Raw genomic sequence first — 22999 nt, 5'->3', positions numbered from 1 at the left:
TTTACCATTGGTTCACAGAAAATAAATGAAATTGGTCAGAGTTTGGGCAAGATCAGTGTATAGTGAAGAAAACCTGGCAGAGGTAAGACAGAGAAAAGAAGATGTTTTGAGGCAATGACCTTGTGCCACATGTGCAGTCCAAATAAACCAGTTCATTCTGTGCAGTTCCAGGCGAGTGCCTGAATTTCTCATTGTGTCTCATAGCAGCATCCGTGTCTCCATTTAGCAATGTTTTCCATTATCATAATGTATCTCCAGTTATTTATGCTTTCTGTCACCTCCTGGCTGCTCTATGATCCTGGGCAGGCGTCCCACAGAGCCCAGGAAACTCCGGTGTGTACGGAATGCTCCGGCACGGCTCTCCTGCAGCACGCGCTGCTGTGAGCGAGCACAGCTCATGGAGCCTGATTTCTGTTCTGCTCTGGGTCCTTCACACTTCGTAATTACCCTGCTCTTTGTTTTGGAGGGATTTTGCTTGTCTGGCATGGCAAAGTGGGACAATGGCAGATGGAAGTTCCTGGGTCAGTAGCTGTGAACTCCCAAAGGTTCTAAGGATCGCCACAAATGTTACCACACTCCAGTGCAAGCACAAATTAGGTTGTTTGTGACTCTGTCTTTTGTGAAATAATTGTACAGGTTGTATTTTTGGACAAGGAAAATTTTTCAAGTTTTCACTCCATACTTGTTCCTCTAGGATGAAACTCTTCCCTAAATGCACCTCAACTCTGGGAAAGAGGCTGATTGTGGAGCTCAGTGGGTGCCAGCAGTCAGTGGGTGGATGATGTGATGAGCAGGGTGTCACAGAGGGTGTAACAAGAAAGTTAAACCCAGCAACGTCATAATTTGGGTCCATACAGAGGAATGCAGCATCAAGGAAGACAGAGCAATTCTCCATCCCTGATTTTATCTTGGATGAGCTCCCTGTGGTGCCCCTTAGCTGAAGGAACTCTGCAGTGGAAATATTCTGCAGTCTGCTCCACTGAGCTCTTCTCCTCATTGCAATATTCTGGGCACTTCACACCTTTGTGGAGAGGAGACACAGACAAACCATTTATCATATCTGAATTCAAATTCTGGGCAACAATTAAAGAATAAGCACTAGTGTTAGAGGAATCCATTTCTCTAACATCCATTCCTCAGTGCAGCCACTTCAGGTGTGAAAAGAGTTTAATCTTTAGGTCTATTTCCCTGAGGACTGACCTTATATGTTAAAAAAAGTCCAGTCTGTAATTATAAAGTAAGTGATAAGCATCAAATGGATTGTTACAGAACCCTTTTGTTGCCTTTATTGCATGATAAAGAGCAGTTGCTGTGTAACCTTGAATGTGGGCAAATAACTCATGCTAAACACATTGCGACAAAGATGGCATTTTGGCAGGGCTTTGATGTAGGTCATTTTATTACCAGGCTGAATCAAACTACAAACTGATGTCAAACTCATGCCAAGAATGCTAATAACACACTGATCAATGAGGTGCTGGATTGCTCAAGTGAAGTGGTCGAGGGAAAATGCAGACATAAAAAGTCTGGAATTCCAAAGGTTGAAGTGCTTGGGCTATTATACTGGGAGGAATTATATTCCTTGCATTAGGACAAGTTTTCTTTACTCCAGGGGCCTTTAGCTGAGTGTTGAACAGGACACTGTCAGAAAGTATATACTTATCTTTATTTTTCTTGACCTTTATGTGCAAGTAATTTTTATAGTTCCATTAACTAGTAGGATCATTTGCAAACCACTGTACAAAGTGTATTATGAAGAATGCCTTGGGGACCATTGTATCCTATTATGTTGAATGTTAATAGAATGAAAAATTAATTTAAACTCTAAAGACTTGAGCAAGGCAAGACTTGCCTTTTATAGGAGAAATTCCAAATTTTATTTGCTATGGTAAAACTTTAGAGCTGTACCCTAATATGACCTTTATAAGCCTGATTTAAATCAGTCAGTGCAGGAGTCTGATTGTTTGCCAGTTTAAATAAAATTACTTCTGTCAAAGCTTCTCTGTTTAAAAAAGGGGGTTTTCTGTGACCCCCACATTTGGAATTAGTCACTAGTGAGCTCTGAGCTCACAGCTACTTGTTTAGCAATTAATCAACCAGAGATGAGACAGCCCACGGTTCCAAGAAGCATCTTCACCTTACTTGAATCTTTAATTGCTCATTAAACATCGTCATCTTCAGTGATGTGGGACTTCAGAACACCTGAAAACAAGGATACAGTTCTTTATAATATATATTTTATTATTTTTCATGTGTCTGAGTACTTTAGAATGAGGAGTTCTCTCTTGAGTCTTGCTGCTAAGTCTCATGTTGCACTCTTCCCATAGGACTGCAGCTAGACAAGTGATCAAGGGAACTTCATAGCTTAATTAGTTACTATTATTTCATATGTATGTTAACATAGTAGAGGTGTGATAAATTTGTGTGGAAATTAAATAAATTTAGAACAGTAACGTGCAGGAGTTCTGTTATTTGGAAGAGTAAAGAACCAGTCCCCCATGAACCTTCTTACTCACATTGTTTGCCTTGAGATGAGAACATACCCGAGTTAAAAGGATAAAAAAATGCTACACATTTCACATGTTAGAGTGATTTATTATTGCAAATGTCCATATATGCAACAGCAAAATCTCAGTTTTGACTTCCACATCTCTTATGAAACAAGGATGAACTTCAATGAGAAACGTGCTCTCAGCCAAAGCTGTGCAGGACACAATTCCCAAGGTATCCCTATCCCAGCATATCCTATATCTTTTAGCTCACTGTAGTTTGAATAAAAACCTATAAATTTGTGACTGATCTATATGTGAACTTCTCCTTGTTCTGGATAACCAGGCATTTTCAAATTATTGTAGGAAGGTGTGTACATTTTTATTGGAATATCCTGTTTATCTAATATCCTGTCCTGAATTTCATGCCACAGATGTAGAGTAGGATGCTTCACTGTCTCCAGAAAGCCTAACTGGAGTAAAATAAATGCACAAAAGATTAGGACAATTAGTGACTAGAGATTAGCTATGAATATTTCATGCCCACTGCAATACTGTCTAAACACAAGATATGGAATAAGAATAAATTGCATTTTTGACATGCAGCAAACGTAGAAAGGAAATGATTAACTTAGAAAGATCTTGCAGTCGTTTTAACGAGGCAGCGTTCTCATCACTGGTCACATGGGATCTGCTGGATAAAGAGCAGGAAAGTTTTTCCCACAGGATTATTCTAAGTTCTCCTGCATTTTGATGTTGGATTCAAATATTTTGTGAACAGCTCCATGGGTTTGGTCTGCAATGACCCAACCAGGGAATAGGCAGCAAAATGTTTCCATGAGCTTTGTGGGCAGCCTGGGTGTGGGTCCAAGGTGTGATCCAGTCTGGGAGTCCAACCAGAACGTCAGGTGCAGCAGGAGTCATTCAAAGCGACAAGGCAGTGGTGGAGAACTTTTGGTGCAGGAGGGATCTGGGAACTGAAAGGGCTCCAGCTTTCATTCCACCTGCAGATCACAGAAACTCCCAGAAGCTTTGCTGGATGATTTCAAAGGAATTGGGTGGTTCAGCTCCATTTTCACTACAGCACCCCAAAGCTAGTTCCCAAATCAGCTTTGCTAGCCTTGGTTTAAACAGGAAGGAATTATCTTTGTCTTGGGATAATCTTTTGTAGTCCAGCTTCAGGCAGTTTTTGGTTAAGTAAACTCAATACCCACATTTCCATCTGATATAAAAACACAGGATATACGACCATAGATTATATATGAGATCATATATGATCTAAATAATGTATTTTATATATATGTACATACAATTTAATACAGTGACCTCATTGCCACTGCTTCACATTTTTAATAATCCATACATGTTGGTCCAGATGGAAATTGTGTGTTCCAGCTTAACCACACAATTTGAATCTCTGGCACAAGGAGTTTCTGGCAGTGTCCTCAGTGGTTAAATGGAAACAAGGTGGTAAGCAACAAAGTTCAGTCTTTAAAGCAGTTATTCAGTGCTCTCCAGGTTCTTTAGTATGTGATGGGCACACACTGGAAACTGTCAGACACTGAAACAGCACAAGAAAAGAGAATCCAAAAAACTATGAGCTGCTCCTCAGCCAACCTGTTTGTCTTGGTTTGAACTTGAGGCTATCAAACTTCCATATTATACCAGTGGCCCAGAGAACTGTAGTTATGGAACACTGGCTGACCTTGAAAAGGCAAAAATGCACTTACAACCACTGCATCATGGAGTAAAATTATTTATTTTCCAGGAGGTGTTTTTTAAATGAAATCTTTTTGGGATCTTAATATATTTTCAAGACTGAGCTCCATTTTGTCTTATGAGCAGTTGCAATTTGAGTGCGATATAAGAAGCTGCTGTTCTGTAATACAATAATAATAAATGTCAGTTTGGTAAAAACTTTATTATGAAGCAAAACTGCTAACCAAAGGAATTTCTGGTGTGTGAGTTTTTCATTACAGGGCTGAAGTGACAAATGAATTTATTGCTGTCAAGAGACCTATATTTTATTTTGGTCACTTAGCAATAATTAAATCTTATGAGTAATTATTTTTTTGTGTGTTTGCTTTGTTTAATATTTTTAAACAAAATATTGCTCTCTAAGGCATTGTTTAGGGTATGTTTAGCAACCACCTAATATGTTTACAATGCTGTGTGTTGTTTTCTCTCAACAGCACTGTGCACGGAGGAGTGTGTGCATGGAAGATGTGTCTCTCCTGACACGTGCCACTGTGAACCAGGCTGGGGAGGGACTGATTGCTCAAGTGGTGAGTAAAGATACTAAAGGATGATAAAAAGATTTGTTGCTACTTAAAACCAGGTATTATAAAGCTGTGGCCTTAGAACTTGGATGCTTTGAATGGAAAAATGAAGGTTGTCTGCTCGTTATTTTGTAAGAGTTCATATTGGGTTGGAATAAAATGACCTTTAAGGTCCCTTCAACCCCAGTCATTCTGTGGTTCTATGAATATGTGAAAATACCTTTTCCCAGGATAATGACATTGGACTTTTTTGGTTGTATTTTGCAAAGAAATGTGAAATGCAGTGGAGGATGCTGTTAATGCTTTTGGTCCTGTTATTAGGATACCAGTACAGATAATAGAGCTCTATAAAGAATTTTTTCTCTCTCAAATCTCTAACACAGCACATTCTTCATTAAATACTCTGTGGAGTGTTGGAGCTGTTTGGAAAACACTCTCTCCAGATAGAATTCTTGTCCTGTTCAAGCCAGGGGGAGTTTTGCCATTGACTTTTCAGGCAGCCCAGATTCTCTCCTCTGACTTACAATCCATTCCTTAAATCCATACTGCCAAAGTCAGGGAAATGGGAGTTGGGAGTTCTGCACCTTTTCCTAGGAAATTAATCCACACTTGAGGCTTTCAATTCTTTCAGCTAGCAAGGCTGTGTTTGTTAAACTCTCTTAATTGGGAACGGTGAGTTGGAGTGGTTGGTTCATGCTGGAATGGAACGGGGAGCACAAACATCCGAGTGTGACGTAACACAGGCCTGAGACATTATTGACAAAACAGGAATAAGCTTGATAAATGGAGTCAATTTGTGCATCAGGCAAGTAAATAAAGCTGCATGGGTAGAGATGCTGTGAAATGAAACTGAATGGGTGTTTTGTTTTGTGTTGGCTTCCTCCCTTTCTCCCAAATTGATTGGGATCTTAAGAAAAAGAAGGTAACAGAGGAGGGATCTATAGAGGGAGGAGTTAGAAGGGAATGGGAGGTAAATGTGCCTGCGGGTGAACCCAGCCAGAGGCTGAAAGCCGTGGGGCAGCCTGGATGGGTTCCTGGGGTTTTGTCTGCAGCTCTGCTGAATATCCCCTCGATTCCAGCAGAAAAGGGAATAGGAAAGGAGCAGGGAGGAAGGACTTTAGTCCAGAGGGGATGTGCAAGCTCCAGCCCTGGGAATGTTCAAGGCCAGGTTGGACAGAGCCCTGAGTAACCTGGTGTGGGGGTGGCATCCCTGCCCATGGCAGGGGTTGGGATGAGATGATCAGTGAGGTCCCTCCAACCCAAACCATTCTGGGATTATATGATTCCAAGGATGGAGACAAAGGCCATACTATGGGGTTTGAAGCAACATTTTGGGATTACCTGGAAGGCAGACAAGGGGAAAACTGGGCATCATGATATATTGAATATCTGTCTTTAAAAATATTAAAAAAAAAAAAAATCAATTGTGAGATATTGTATAGATTCTCAGGAACTCATGTAATGTTTTTATTATTCATAGTACTAGATTTAGTTTATCCTACTACTATTTGTACAGTACATGAGCACGAACAGAAGTTAAAAATAATAATAATAAAAAGACTATGACAATAAGGACATACAGATACAGATCATCCATTTATACACATATGCACTCACAGAGTAGAAAGCACTTCATTCTGTGTAAAAACGGCCAAGAAAGGATAAGATGTCAAAGTACAAAATGGTCTTGTGGACTAAAACTACCCAGTGACTCTTATTAAATTGCTCTAATCTTGCAAGTGGAGATAAAAGAAAAAGAAGGTTTTTCCTATATTGAATATTTAGCTTTTTAAAGTAATTAGGAATATTAAAGCACTGACAATGATTGAGATAGAAACATTATTCATAACTTTTATTTCCGCACTGGGCAGGGATCCAGTATATTTCATTTATGAGGTTTCAGTGGTGGAAAGAGAAGTGTTAGCCAATTCCAAAATTAAATACGCCCTGTTAACTTTTATAAATGATAGCCCAGGATTAGCTTCAAAATTTAAGCTTTCATTTTATTAATATAATTAGTGTGTTTGCTGGCCTATAGTGCCCATTGTCTTTCATTCCACTTGTTATATGCTGGGTAACACGTGTTCCTGTCCCAGGGTCTGATCCCACAGGCTCTGCCCACTGACATGCTCCTAGGAGGGAAAGTCAGTTTTACTCCACTGAGAGCTGCTCGCCTTTGTGCTTGACACTAGAAATTTGGGTGACTGGACTATTCATTGTCAGGAGACTTTGTTTAAATTCAAAGGTTTAAAGGAACAGATTTCAGCTGAATACAGCACATTGTTACTGCCAGTATTTCCAAGAAAGGGGGAATCTGGAAGCTTTGCCTAACTGAGGTTAGACATGTTTTTCTGATACATGCTCCATGTGTTAAATCATATTTTACTCTTATCCAGTTATAATGTGGAAAACAATTTTCACTTCTACTGGAATAATGTGTCACCTGTACCTAGTTTCTTTCTGCTCCTTCATGACTGTTGCTAACCAATGCAGGGCAGGTGTTGGCAGAGCCAAAGGCTGTTTGGGATGTTCCTGCACGGTGCGCTCGGGACAAACCGAGGCTGGTGTCAATGGTGTCACCTCAAACCTGTGGGGCTCGAGAACTTCCCAAAGCATCCCTCAGGATCAGGGGTTTGATGCAGTCACAGGCATATTGCTTTTCATGTTGGCTGTTTGAAGCGCTTTCACTGGGAGAGGGATTGCCAGCCAAAACACTCCCTTTAAATTTAGCAAAGCTCCCAGGAGCTGGAATGGTTTCCTGAATGATCTCTCCTGAAAGCACTGCTGAGAAGGGGAGCCTCCCTGACACTGAGGGTCGTGTGTTGTCATTTACTTGGGGAAGATCTAAGGATGCTCACTCTTCCTGAGATACAATTTCAACACCCTGCAGACTCAGCCATTATAACTTTCTAAAAGTTATTTCTAACTTTCACTTGATTTGATGGGTGAAATTCAACCATTAGCAAAGCTCCAGCACAAGGTCCAAGTTCACTTCAGAACCAGAAGTCAGATCCGAATATTCCTCTTTCTTGGTGTGCCTATGCCTGGAGGGGCTCTGAATACTGACACTGAGCCCCAATTTCCCGTGGAGAGGCAAAGTCCTGGTGTAAAATGCAGTTCCCCAGGGTTACCATTCTCCCTTGGCTAAAATATTCTCAATTAAATGTTTTGGATAGTTACAGTTACAGCCTGTAGTCATGCAAACAATTTAATCATCTTGCTCAGACTTGGTTTCATGCTTTCCTAGAATCCAGCCTGTAAGACAACAGTTACAAAACTTGCTTTTCAGTGCAGCTTTCCAGTGACTGATCATGGTACGTGTTAGAGTTCATCTGTTGTCAAGGTTAAAATAACTTCAGATGAATTGCTAAACAATTATAAAAAACCCCAGTGCCATATTCAGCTCTGCATGTCTCTGTACCTGTGTTTTACTGCATGCTGTTGTACATCTGTCCATGCCCACAGGCCTAGCCTTGATTTCATGCTATAAAGCTGCAATATATTAAGGCTTGATTACCATAACAATAAAAAGAGAAGTAATGAGGTATTAACTAAAGAAGCTCTTGAACAAAATGTTTTCAGCATTTTAATGATGCTAAAAATTAAAAGGAAAATCCTTTTTAAAGACCACTTCATACCTTTCCCTTCCCTTTTAACTTGTTTTATTGAATCATGCCTGTTTTGTCCATGCAATCTGGACTGTTGGTTTTTTAAATACAAAGCAAGATTGCAAATGCTCTGTGTGAACTTACCTGCTCACCTTCCAATTATTCCAAAGCAATTAGCTTCAAACAGTATGAAATACTGGCTTGAAGTTCTGGGGGGATATAATTGCCTGTTGGTGGCTACCTGGCCTCTTCTGAGTCTTGCTCACAGCCATCTGTATTTACAGGCCCTTAGGCCACAATCCAACAAAGAATTTAAGCTTATCCTTACACAAATAGGATAAGTTTGTCATCTGCTTTAAGTATTTTGGTGGTTATTAAATTAGTTTTGAAGGAACAACTAAAAAACTTCAATGAAGTTAATACAAAGCTTTAATTTAAATCAGCGGGCCTGTGAGGAATAAGGTGATCTTTCTTTCAAGATGTTAATCAGGTAATTTTATTGAAGACCATTTTGACTCTCATGAGCATTATTTATTGTGAGGAAGGTCACCGAAATCTTTCTGGTTAATAGGGCATTCTCAAAAAAGGGGCAACAGGTAGGAGAAAGAAAGTTCCAGGCAAGAACCCCAAATTAAAAGCAAAAATCTTCCAAAATTGTGTGTGCCAGGTTGAGAAATTTCCAAGTAAACAAATACAGAGGTTGTAGTGAAAAAATAAAGTGGTTTTCAAAGTGTTTGATTTGTTATTAGTTTTGAGAGAAAACACAGTACTTTCCCAAAGTGCAATTAAAGAGATGTTGGCATAATAAAGCCAGACCATTTTTCTTGCTGTGTCACCTGGGGGAGAGAGATTATAGTGCTGCTGTCTGGCATAGCCTGATCCATAAGGTATACATATGGATAACATAGTTTTCCTTGGAAAGGATGTTTTGTACAAGCTGTCATTAGGAACAAGAACCTATTTCATCTTTATCTCTTTGTCAAAAATAGACAAGGTCATAACAACAGGCTGTTGTAAAATCACAGCAAGATCACTTTTAAGGGTATAGCCCTGGAGCAGCTGGAGTGCCTTAGTCCTGAGACTCGTGATGAATGGGAACAGCAGATTCTGTGCTAAATCTGAACGGGGTTGTTTGACAAGCCATGGAAAGCAACAGCAGAACTCTCAGGAGAAAAATGAAGTGTTTTAAAGTGAGGCTGTGGTGGTTTTCAGGCTTGATTTTGGCATTCATGTTCTCCAACTGCTTTGAACTATTTCTGAAGAGGAAATGAAGTTCAAAGGAAAGATTCCTGGTTCATGAATTCTGACTCAAACAAAATTCATGTGGGAGGCTGATCTGCCAGAATCATTAGCTGATTTTTCATCCTCAGATTTTTAGGACAGGATTGACCAGGAAACCACCAGAGTCCACCAAAGAGTTGTGAAGGTGCAAGACCACAGCTCTTGGAAGATGTTAGCGGGCTACTGCTTAGATCCAGAGCCTGTCCCTGGGGGACACCTGTCCATGGCTCGTCTGGGATTTGTCACTGTGGGATTTGTACCTCAGTGACTGCTGCATCCAAGTGCCAGATGCTGTCACAGAACCAGGTACAATGTCCCTGTTTCCACCATAGCCCTGGTGCTTCATTTGCCATTCCAGCTGCTGGGTTTAGAGGCAGTTTCTAAAGATCTGTTTGAAGTTGTTAAACTGCAATTACGATCCGGTCTTAATTATTGCTTTAGCTGAAACAGGATTTCATATCCATAGCATGTGGACTTCAAAGTTTTAACACACTTTTTATTTAAGCCAAGCTCAAATTACAGCTTAATTTTGATGTGATTTGGAGATTCAGTGACAACTGCATCATGCAAAGAGATGCAAATGTACAAAATCAAACTCCAGCGAGGCTCATAGAAGGATCTTTCCATAGCAATTACAGAGTGGAATTGATTTCTGTCTCTCAGTTCTAACAATTTGCTCTTCCTTAAACTTAAAAAACACCCATCTCCCTTCAATCACTGCTGAACTGGTGTAATCAGGTAAACAGCTTGTGTTTAATTTTTGCCTCTGCTGGATGTTGGGCCCACGCACCAGGGCTCAGGCCCTGGGTTTCATGTGTTCCCAGGCTCTGTGGCAGCAGCTCTTCCTGGGCCCAGCCCACGCAGGACAGCCTGTGACAGGGAAGGAGATGTAAACACAAGCTGCTGTGCAGTGCCGTTGGTGGCACAGCAGCATGTCCTGCATGTATTTTTACACAGATAATTTGGCTGCATTAAACCGGAATGATCCGTCACTTTTCATTCGGTGGGAATATTTTGTCTCTTGCTGAAGCTGTTGATATCTGCCCAGTCATTTGTGGCAGCTTCTCCTCACTTTGTGAGGGATGTGTATCCTGTATCCTCTCAGCTCCTCTCAGCACTTGGGAGGTGCTGCAAACTTATGGGAAGGTACTGGAGTCATACGAGCCGGGGCTTCTCCCACAGTAACAGGGCTGGGCAAAGGGCAAGGGTTCATCCCGAAAAAGGAAAAGTAGATCCAAGATTTACTCTGAGAAGGAACTGCTTTCTGTACTTCTGTGTGATTCATTGGCGATGAATAGATCAGCTGCCAGTTGTTCTAAGTCTTGTACTAAAGTGAGTGAAAAATAGAAATTCAGCACCCTGTGTCCTTTTACTTTTCACCTTTATCTTCCCTGTCAGAGTCTGGGAGAGTTCTTCCTTCCCTAAATCAGCTGGTTGTGTCTAAAGCCAAGGTAGTGACAGATCATTTCCCCAGCACTCCCAGCCTTCCTCTGAGACTCCCTCTTTTGGATGATTTGAAGAGTCAATTGAGCTGACCTGACTCTGTCTGTTCTAGTCCCTGGAGTTTTGTCTTCCAGCTCGTGCCTTGCTCTCAAGGCTTGATCCAGCCTTGTACTTCATACATATGAATAGTGCTTTTAAAGTCAATAAGGAACAATCTTAACTTCTTTAAGTTAGGTAAATGCTTAGGCCATTACCTGAATGGGAACTCATGAGATGAGGTGGAAATCGGGTTGGTGAGGATCTCTTTTATAGGGGCCAATAGTTACTGAGTGTCATCCAGGATGAGCAAGGGCATGAACGCTGCTTGGGTCTCACAGCTGACAAACGGGAGGCGAGAGGACAGGTAAGGCCCAGTGACCACCTGGGCACAGCCCCTGGTGAGCTGTCCTTGAGCAGGATGGAAGTTGTGTTCCATGGAACTGAACTGCAATTCTTTATGCTGGGTATCTCTGCAAAATCAGTTTGAATCCAACACTGAATTCCTGCTGAAACCAAAAAGGGAAGTTGTGAGCAAATCTTATTGTTTAAAGCCTTAGATTGCCTGTCACCAGGGCAGTATGTCAGGGACTGGTGCTAACAGAAGGGAGTGAGAAAAGACATTTGGGTTTTGGAGCAGAGAGCTGGGTGTGATGCTTTGGGAGCAGGCAGGGCTATCCGGGGAAGTTGTGTCCCAGAGCATCTCAGCGTTGATGAGGTGTTTGTAACAGAGCAACAGTGAAGCCCTCCCAAAGCACAGCCCCTCTGAACCTGGAGCACAACTGAACTGTGTGGCTGCTCTCTGATCTGGGGAATGGCTTGATGATTGACTAAAACTTTGAATTTTCACGGTAACTTTCAGTAAATGAAACCATGGTTACAAGCACTGAACGGGCTAAACACATTCCCGTGCAGGTTCGTGTGGTTATGCAAGAGGGAATTTGGCTCCCATACATCTTTCCTTGGCTGCCAAACTGGTGAGAGCAGAGCAGACTTCACAGAGAGGCAGCGTATGTGTGACGAGTTGTTAGTTTTATTAATTTGACTGAGGTTTTTCTCACTTTAGACAGAGTAATAGCTATAAAAGAAAGAACCTACTAAAATATCCCCTTTAATGAACTGAATTGCTAATGCTGAATTTCATTGCTGGAGCATCTTACAATAATGTGGCCTTAAATGTGCACTACACAAATGAACAGACTTTAGATCAATTTAAAAGTACCATTGGTATAATTTTATGGCCTGGTCACTAAGAGCTGTCACTCGGAAAAAAGAGCAAAATTTCCTTTTGCAAAGCATTGGCACAAATCTCTACTGTGGACACCCACTCAAAAGTATTTCTGGGGTTTTTGCTTGCTAAAAAATACACACAAAAAAATTAGTCGTCCTTGGGAAAGCTTCTAAACCACTTTTCCCTCTGTTAGACATGGTGAGACATTCCAAGGCATGCTTGGAGAGGGCAGAGCTCTGCTCACTGTCTAACACTAAGGTATCAGAAAATCCCTCAGGAGCTATTTCAGGCATCTGAAGCTTGAGAAGCCTCAGGCCTGTTCTGACTTTTGCTGGGTTATGAATTACTGTCCCCAAAGACAAGTGCTACAACTGGGAAAGGCCCTACTGCTCCATCCCATGCTCTTAGGATTTTTTAAAAGCTGCTGTTCTTCTTAGATAAAATACTATTTCCTGGGCAGTCTTCAAGGATTGAAATCAAAAAGGGAAACCAAAGGTTTCATTCAAAAGTTGGACTTGAAATTTATATCTGGCCTCCAGCAGCTAAAATTTGCTAGAAAATGGCAGTTATTCATCACACAGTGTTAGACACCAGCCTGGCTGTGTGGGGATACTCGAGAGCCAAGGCACAGCCAGGAAATCATTGCAAGAGCATCAGGGAGTGTGCCCAGGCATGGGAGGCAGGCACATGCACACACAGCTTTCCCTGGTACCAAGGGTTTCTTTGTTTAGGCTTAAATTTCAGAGTCTGCATACCAAGATCCTAAAATACTTTATTTCAGGAAACAGCAGCTGGGTGTATTTTAGCTGCTCTTTGGCTGCACTGAGCAGTCCCCATCGTCCATGTCCCCTCCCACTAACCTGGTGTTCAACGTGGGCAGTGTCTGCTCCAAGGGAAAGTGTTACATGCTGAGATTTGTCCTCAGGCTTCACCCTAATTTTGTGTGAACTTAGCTCAGCCTCCATAGGGCGGGAAGTCCTCATTTATCCTTGATTTCAGTGGGAGTTGAGTATATTTGTCGTCTGGATTGACTGGGCCCATGCTGGAGCTGAAAAGGGGTGGCAGTGGTGGGCTGGGAGGAGCTCAGCCACAGTTAATATCTGTGCTAAAGAGAGGGAGGCTCTAATGTACAGCTGCCCTTGGTGTCTTGGGTAGGCTGCATTTAAAATACAGCCTGGAGGCAGCTTTGCTAACTTTAGAGATGTGTGATGGTTGCATCTGCAGGAGACTACGCAGAAGTGATGAAACACGGCAGTTTGAAGTGAGAGTGATGGCACCGAGCTCCTCCACGCCTAATGGGGACGTGGCAGCACAGTGGAGTGTTCTGCTACTGGTTTTGAAGTTCTTTCCATGTCAATAAAATATCTGTGTAGGAATAAGAGACCTCTTTAGAGATGTGTCTGTCATTGCACAGGTGACACTCTGGAGTTTCTCTTTAGCCTTAAAATCACTTGCATTTCTGGTAGCTTCTCCATGCAGGAAGAGGTCATGGTGATCATTAATCACTCTGCATAAAATGAGAAAGTTTCAGGGAGTTTTCCTTGTTTTACCCAGTGTTTGTGCTATTGTGAGTTTGATAGCAAGGTTCTGAAGTGAAATATTTTCAGAAGTTTCTCTGAGAAATCCTGTTCTTCTAAATTACACTCACAAGAATCTCTCTTAAGCCCCTCAAATAACACTCTGATACTTATTTGTAGTCCTTAAAAAACCCTGAAAAAGTGTTTGCCATAGGAGCAGATACCTTGTGTCCCCAATGAAATGAGTGTTTGTTGACAGCTTGTCTGCCTTGTTGTTGGGGAGAGAAATAATGAGATAGCAGAGGACTTTAACAAGTGCAAATGTGGCTGTAAATGCGGGGCTGGCAGATCAGAGCCCTCGCAGGCTGCTCGCAGGTGAGCGTTTTGTTCTCACCGCTAATGGAGCTCGGGCAGGGAGAGGAGCGGGCCCACAGCTCTCCAGAAGGAAAAGCATGGAAAATGAGGGAATGTGTCGTGACCTGAGGAAATAAATGAGCAGATGGTGTGCCAGCATCATACCTGACACTCCAGAGGAGGTGGTTGTAGCATAACCATGGACTGCAAACAGAGTTGTGAACAGAGACCAAAGCCAAGAAAAGCAGGGGAAGGTGATATGCATGGATACATGGAATAAAAAAGCAGGGCAAAATAAAGATTGAGACATGAAAGAGAAGGAATTCAGGGGAAATGCTGGAAAATAATCAATGTGAGACAAAAGGCAGAAGCAGGTGGGGATAGCAAAAATGGTCAGCGTGCAGGTAACTGACTTGAGATAATACATAGCTGAATTTGGATGTTTTACACATGAACACTGTGATGCATGTTGGGTACCTACAATTTCAGCCTTGTGAGCAGACACTTACTGGCTGTTTCTACCAAGGAGAAATTACAGATTTTTTTAAAATAAGAAAGTGAAGTGGAAGGACTGAGGATAGAAAGGTGATGGGAGATGCCACAGGCAGGTTAATAAGGGCGAAGATTTTTCTGTTTCCAGCTGGAATAGAGTTATTTTTCTTCCTAGCTGCTGATCCAGTTCTGTGGTTTGGATTTAGGATGAGAATAATATTGATCACACACTGATGTTTAGCTGTTGCTCAGCAGTGCTCACCCTAAGTCAAGGACTTTCCATTTTCTCCTGCTTTGCCAGGGAAGAGCCCATAAGAAATCAGGAGGGACCACGGCCAGGACAGCTGACTAGAACTGGGCAAAGGGATATTCCATACCATGGAATGTTGTGCTCAGTGAATAAACTGGGAGGCACCAATTGTGCCTGGGATGGGCTGGGCATCCAACGGTGGGGGGTAAGCAATTGTGTTGTGCAACAATTTGGTCTTCTTCTTGTTCTTCTTCTTCTTCTTCTCCTTCTTCTTCTTTCTATATCATCATTATTATTCCTGTTCTTATCTCAACCAGTGAGTTTGCCTTTTCCAGTTCTCCTCCCCATCCCACTGGTGAGCAGAGGCTCTGTGGGACTTCATTGCCTGAACTTAAATCAGGACAAGAATCTGAACCAGGTGATGTCCAGACAGAAGGATTTAGGGATGAAGTGCTCAGGTTTAAGTGGTGTTTGTCTTTTTTTGGTGCTGGCAAGGAAACCTGTTGAAGTGTTTATGAGGGGATGTAAATGTCTTTTACAGCACTATGTCTTCAATAAACACTATGTAATGTTTAAACACAATGTACTGAAGTGGGATGCTGGAAGTTATAGTGCATTCAACTGCCAAAAATGCCTTTTCTTGGCCTGGAAGGATCATGCATGCAAAGAAAGAGCAGCTTTCAATAAACAGGGTTTATTTTGTTACTGAAAAAAGCAGAGGTGAAACACCAGGAATTTTGCACATAAGGGAAAATTTATACAGTCAAAAGTTCACGTGTATTTCTGTACTCATGAAAATACTTTACACCTTTAGTCTTGACCTTTCCTTACACCATTTGATTGCCTTAAATGTGTGCTATATAACAAGCACATCTTCCAGTCATTTCGTTACACCTCCAAAAGACCTGATTCAGTGCAGAGAAATGGCAAGATTTTATTTATTAAACATGCCTGTGTTAGCCCAGCAGAATATCTGTATGTTTGGGAGTGAAAATGAGAGTTCTAAAGACTTCAATCTTGTCCAAAAAAGCCCAGTGAAGGCCATTTGTCAGGGAAGCTGGGAAGAGACCCAAGTGTCACAGATAGGGGTGTCTCTGTCTTTGTAATGGCAAGAACTCGAGAAATATGATCAGTGACCTAAAAGATGAGTAAAGTCAGAGAATAACAATGCACAATAAGTTTCTGGGTTGTGCAGGGAAATCAAAAGGAACCTGCTGGTACACAGAGTCTTCTGCTTGAAGAACAACAGGGGAGAAAGGTGGAAAAGGGAAAGAAAGCATGTGAGAAAGGTTTCCATCCACAACTACTTTGTAGCAGTAGGTTTTATCCACTTTCATGGCTTTGGGGTGTGCTGTGCAGGTAGGATTTAGGCCCCATTAGGAAAAACAGTAAATGCCAGATGGAAATGATGTGTGTATTGTTACTGAGATTATTTTATATCAGGAAGAGCTTTATGGGCATCCACCAGAAAAAAAGAGAGATAAAACACTTATTCTTTGATCATGGAGGGTGGTCATTCAACATGAAAAGTCTCTGCTGTTTATCATTTTCATTTTCAGTAGCTTCTCTGCATATCACACAGTGCCTGCTCATGTGAATGCCAGAGGCTGCCAGGTTTTATAACTTAGGGTGCTTAAAAATATCTGCATCAAATTCAGGGGAGAGGGTGAAATTAGCCAGCAAAATTCAAATTTTAGCAGAAGCAGCTAGAACATGGAACAGCAGACACTTGGGGTGATTTAGAGGTAAGAGTTTCTCAACCTTCCTACTGCCTGCTTAAATCTCACCTTTCTGAACCCCATGTACAGAGCTGCAGTGTTCCAATTATGCAGTTTTGTGAGTAAATCATAAAAATTGATTACAGGAGAGTTTTTAGCCAAGGCTCAAAGTCTGATGTCCTCTCTGACTTATCTACATTGCAGTGATAATTTCCTAAATAAAGATCAAATCCTGGAAACAAACTGCAGAAGGAGGCAGGTTTGCAGGAAGATATGAGGATTCATATGGAAGATCAATTTTTCTATAGAGATTGCACACTGCTGATAGGGTGGGAGATAGGGAGACATAGCTGGAAGTTCGAGGAATTCTTGGGAATCCAGAATAACCTGTGCTTCCTCATCTTCTTTAGCCTGTCAGTGCTTCCCAATTACATGGCATCCACTCCAGTTGGCATAGCAGTAACACGTGCATTTCTGCAAATATTATCTCCTTCTTCTAGGACAAATTCCAGCCAGTGGAATTCCCCAGATACCAGTAGAGCATGGTACCTCCCCCTTGCAGACTTGGTGGGGCTATGGGCAATAGGAGGTGCAGGACCAAGCTCAGTGAATTTGTTTTCAGCATCAGGTGAAGGATTCTTCTTGTCAGAGCTTATTCACAAATCCATCGGGAAGAGGGTGTTGTTATTTAGCCATGGAATCCGATGGTGGCAGCCCAGGCCTGGGTTTCTTGGGAACCACCCATCCATGACACTGGTAAGAGTCTCACCACCCTTCATCCTCAGCTTCTGCCTCCAGGGCTCTTCAGAGCGCTCACGTTCACAGCTTAGAGCTCAATCAAATACAGGAAGTGCCATTTAGCCATTAAAGCCCCCCTGCTGTAAGGGTGATTAAAGACTGGGGTAGGCTCTGAAAGAGATTATGGAGCCTGTCCTTGGAGATATTCAAAATTCAACTCGATACAGTCCTTGATAACTTGGACTAGATGATCTCCAGGGGTCCTTTCTACCTCAGCTGTTCTACAATTTTATGATTCTATGAATTATTTTATTCCTGTAACTTTAGTGATCTCTGAATCAGAGCAGGAGGTTTAGTGGATTGCTGGATGTGGTGGAAAACATAGAATATCTAAGCAGCAGGTCAGAGCATTCGGAAAGCCCCTGGGAATCTCCTGTGTCTGAGAGGAGAACTCTATTATGGTGAGCCTGTCCAAAGAATTATGTGGTAATTCTCACTCCAAAGTCCTGAAATGCCATGGAAATTCTTATGACAGGATGTATTTTCATCAGTAAATTCAATAGTACTGGAATTCCTTGCTCATATTCAGGAATTCAGGCTCTGTTCCCAACTCTGTTTCTCAACTGCTGCATCATTCTGGACACGTCCTTTCCCTCTGTATTTCATTTTCTGGTTTATGGAATGGTGAGCCTGACCACATTTGGGTGAATACTGGAGTTTCTGGATGAAAACTGCTACAGAAGAAATAGATGTTTCTCCTCAGATGAGTGAGATCCTTTGCTGTGCATTGTGTGGCGGATGCATGTGCTCCATCTGACAGCAAGACATGATGGTAATTAATTACCCTGACGTGCAGTCATGATGCTGCAGTGGGTATTTGAGATGTCCAGATGTTGGGCTGTTCTTCCAGGATGCAACATGTTGGAATGCATTAGGAGGTGCATTTTTGCTCTGTGGATGACTATGACAAATTGAGGCACAGCCAAGGCGTTAAGTTGCTCCCAGGCATCTTTCATGCTCCATCCCTTCCATGAGTGATAGATGGTACTAAACCTCTCCCTTTTGTTTCTTTCTTTTCTTTTTTTTTTTTTTTTTTTTTTTTTTTGAGGGAAAAAACACATTGTGGATAATGAAATGGAAATCATCAATGCTAATATTTATCCCAACTTTGTTTTGTATCTGCAAGATCAATGTTTTTTTAATTCACTTTTCATTCTCTTTTGCTTCATTTGCTTTGTTGTTGTAAAGGATGTGGTGCATCACGGAATCACATTTGGAGCACAGCTTTATTAATACAGAACTACACAAGTGGAATTGTTCTGGCTTCATAGAAATGATAACAGAAACTCAGCCATTGTCAGGTGTTTAAACTCAGTATTTAACATTTCTGAGTGCTTTCTTTATAGCAGGTACAGCTCCTCTCACCTGAAATTCCTTCTATGCTGATTAGAGAAGGGGCCTTAGGTAAACTCCACGTGTGACCTTTGGGGGTTGGATATCCCAGGAAGGGTCTGTTAATCCTGAGCAGGTGTGAAAGGGAGAACACAAACAGGAGGAACATCCAATATCGAGGAATGAAATGACAGAGAATTCTCTGGGTTGGGCTGGTATTGCCATAGCAGGAGAGCAGGGAAGCACAACCCAGACCTCTCTGTAGGGAAACATTATGCTCCATTAAGTAAACTAAAATGTACATCTCAATTCTGATTCTCAGGATCTTTGCAACTGCCATTTCATCTGCATTTTGGAAATCCCAGTTATGGGACTGTGGCCAGTGTGCTGCGAAACGAGGAGGCTGCTTCCCCTCCAAGTTACATGGTTCTTCTAATATTTTATTTTCTAATGCAGATCAAAATCCAAATCCTCCTTTTTCTGTAAGTCTTTCACGCATTAAAACCCAGCAATAACAGCAGAGCATGTTAAAGTCAAACAGAAATGATGGAGCAGGGTCCAGTCTTGATCAGTTCTGACTCTGTCAGTAGCAGTTTCTGTAGTGCCTCCCATGCTTCTTGCACAACACAGACTTTCCCCATTTCTTTACTGAAATTGAATAGTTTTTTTAATAAAATAAGCAATGATCAAGACAGGTACATGGGTCATGCAGCTTGTATAGGAAATTGAGGCTTTCATAACATCCAAGAAAGACGAGTTAAAATTCTAGTAAATTAGGTTGAAAGTCCTCTTTTTCTTCTGAACCGAGAATTTTTTCTTATACTGCCATTACAGTGGGATTCAGGAGAGAACACAGTCTGTTTGGGATAAATCACATTTGTGACAAAATTCCTTTGTCAGTGAAAGTCCACTGAGCAGTTACAGTGCTGCTCACCCCTCTGGGGGAGGAATGACGAGGTTACTCTGCCACTTACATTTCAGTGAAGATCTCAAATCCAGCTCCTATCCCTCCTAAAGGGGATTTCAGGAGTCAATTGATCTGGTGTGAGCTCTCTGAACAGAAACTGGACTTTTCTTTCGCTGGACACCACGATCCAAAAGTGTTCATCACCACCCCCAGCTCCATGACTGATTAGCTTATATTTGCTTCTCTCAGTGTCTTCCTCTAGAGCCACACATTTTCCTGGTTTCAATACAGAAATGGAAATGAAATGTCAAACTAGGCTCTGATATTTCAAAAGAGTCAGACTTGAAAAACAGAAACATGACCAGAAGAAATATTTAAAATTTTATCATGGCCCAGTCCTCAGATATCCAGCAGCAGATTCGATCTGAGCAGGGACTGTGTGTAATTGCATTTTAAGGAAGTGAACAGAGCAGCCTCAGTTGCAAGATTGTTTGGTTTACTGTAATTAGATAAATTAATCAGTACATTAACTTCTAATGCAGAGCACAATTCTGAAATGAGTTGCAGATATTTGTTATTTTGTTAGGATTTGAAGAACAAACTCTTCCATGAGAGGTCAGTGCTACAAAGCTACCAGAGCTCTGTGAGTGTGTAAGAGGTTTTAAACTCCATAAAAATTAAGTATATCACAAAGAAAGTTACAATTGGGTTACTTGTTATTTTTAAGAAAAAGAAAGAGGTTTGTGTGGGTTAGTTATTGCACTTCCATCTAAGTTTGCAAGAATCAATGCATGGCTGGCTCGGCCTGACCTGCAGATAGTGAAACAATATTTCAAAGCCAGGAAACAAAGGTCTTCCTCCCTGTCCTTTGCTTGTAGTGCTCCCACTGACATCACCTGTGTGATCCGTGAAATTGTTTTTCCGGGTAGCTGGGGTGGTTACATGTTCTGCATGAGGGACAACTTGTGAAACACCTGGGTGATGGTGCTGCCAGACTTTTCAAGGTCCAAAATCTCCCTGACCAGAACACTTTATACACAATCCCCCCCGTTAACAAAGGGGGGTTATGGTAAATATAAACCAGCACATTAAATGAGGCTTTCTGCTGTCTCCTCACTCATCCACCCTTTTATGTCAGGCTTTCAACACAGGGATTCTCTGGACACATTAGACATGAATTTTGGTTGAGTGCAGTCCTGTATCTTGTTGAAAAGCTCACTCACAGTGACCAATGTCACATCACTAAAACATTTTTGTCTCTCAAACAAATACAGGCCAGAAAGCAGGTACAGGTTTTTCCTTGTTGGAGAGGAAGCTGGGATTCATATTGAGGCACAGCTGGAATCACCAGCCTAGAACACCCTGGTCTTGAGATGCTACTGCCACAGCAGCCTGAAGTTAAGTCATGGTCCTTTGTGCTGGACCCAGACCTGAGGCTCTTTGCCCCCATGTCCCCCCTTCTGTCTCTTACCCTCTCCCTCCTGTGTCGTTTTGCTCTTGCTTTCTGCTTCTTTCCATTCTTTTCCTGTGCTTCCCTCCCTTGTTGCCCTTAATTCTCCTCATTCCTGGGTGGGAAGGGCTCAGATCCCCCTGCTTCCCCCAGCACTCAGAGCCCACAGGCTGGGCTGTGCCAGGGCCTCCTGAGCAGCAGCTCTGCTCGCTGCCTCCTGATTGCCTTCTCCAGCAGGCAGGGAGTAAAGTGGGATTCAAGGAGCTGCCCATGGCTTCACCACAGTGAGACATTGGAATAGAGCAAGGAAATGGCTCTCAAGCAGAGCAGTGACAGGATTTTAGTGCCTTGAGTTCTCTGTTATTCCTTGGCTTCCCTAGATTGCTCTGATGCTGCTTGGGTAGCCTGGCTGAGATGCAACACCATTTTGTATCACAGAAAGATTCCTCAAATGTGTTTCAAAATGCCAGCCTGCCTTTCAGCTAAATACCAGTTATTCTGTGGGGTTACTGTCTTAGCCAGTCACTCATTTAAGTGGAAACTGCCAAGTGTGCCACTGGTATCACATTGGGGTCTCCCTCTCACAAACAGAGACAGGCAATCAGAAACACTTATTTAATGTAATTTAATTCTGTGAATTCAACGTTTGCAGAAGCTGCCAGGCTGCCACCCCAGGGGACTTCAGCAATGTAGTTCTATATTTGAACTTTAGGTGGGGGGAGGAGAAGAGAGGAATAAAAACAGACATACATAAAGGCTTATGAGACATTTTCTAAAATTTTGGAAATAAGAGTCTATAAAACACCCTTTTAGTCCTAGTAATGGGAATAGAATTGTTTCTGCAAAATCAGTGATTGCTGCTGAAAAGCATCAGAGTCACCATCTGAGCCTGCTCTCAGATGGCTTTTCAGTTCAGGTGTCCCTGCTCCAAAAGTCTAATTAGAATGAACAGAGTCTCCATTTCTTCAGAAATTGAACCCAAACCAATCTTTGATGCTGGCAGGTTTGGAGAGCAGGTGGGCATGATTGGATTTCTGACTCTGACCAGACCCTGCACTGAGTCTCCAGGCACATGGCACCTACCTCTTTTTGTTTGCTTATGGTCATTAAAAAGTAATTAGTGAAATTAAGGAGTTCTGACTGTAATACACTGTCTGTTTGAGAACAAGATGGATCTTGGTGAAGGATCTCAATTTAATTCCTGGCACAACAGTTTGTGTTCCATGCCAGGGATCAAAACATGCCCAGCCAGGTCCCTGTGTTTGTCTCTGGGTTTGTGCCTTGGGGAAGGAAGAGCCTGTGGCTTCTCAGCCTACTTTGTGTAGCAGTGCAAGGTGGGGAGCTGCTCCCTCTGCCCTTCCAGGACACAGACATTCCATAAATCACAGCCACCATCAGGCAGCTCTGATTGCTGTGCACCTGAGGGAGAAGTTGCAACAGCCCAAGACCCCCAGAGCATTCCTTGTGTAGGTGAGGAGTCCCAGGGAGCCTGGATGCTCTGCTGCCATAGAATTCCTTCCCTACCAGCCCAAAAGATCCTAACCAGACACTGGTCTCAGGCTGAAACCTCTGCAGTTGTTGAGAGGCACTGCTTAAATTGCTGTTACAAGGTGATGTGTGATGTTTTAGCTGTGCTCACCACCTTCACTTTAATCTGTGGGTCAAATGCTAATGCAGTTATGCATCCACTCTGGTAGAAGTGATCATCACCCCCCTCAACCTACCCAGAGTGAGATCCTTACCTGTGGCTTAAGAGAGGGTGAATATGCAAATATTCTTTCTGGGTGTCGGGAGTTGAATTATTTGTATTCCAC

At 42.2% G+C, this 22999-nt stretch overlaps 1 protein-coding gene across 2 annotated transcripts in view; it reads left to right on the top strand.

Moving 5' to 3' along the window:
- MEGF11 (multiple EGF like domains 11) overlaps positions 1 to 22999 on the top strand; it is a 184150-nt gene that overhangs the window by 14532 nt on the left and 146619 nt on the right. For both annotated transcript variants that reach the window (XM_084213617.1, XM_084213616.1), the window contains exon 2: positions 4682 to 4774. In XM_084213617.1, the coding sequence (XP_084069743.1) occupies positions 4682 to 4774 (93 nt within the window). The remainder of the gene's footprint in view (positions 1 to 4681; positions 4775 to 22999) is intronic.

The sequence above is a fragment of the Fringilla coelebs genome (assembly GCF_963513975.1).
Source record: "Fringilla coelebs genome assembly, chromosome: 12".
Taxonomy (NCBI): domain Eukaryota; kingdom Metazoa; phylum Chordata; class Aves; order Passeriformes; family Fringillidae; genus Fringilla; species Fringilla coelebs.
This window is presented reverse-complemented; position numbering and strand designations above follow the sequence as displayed.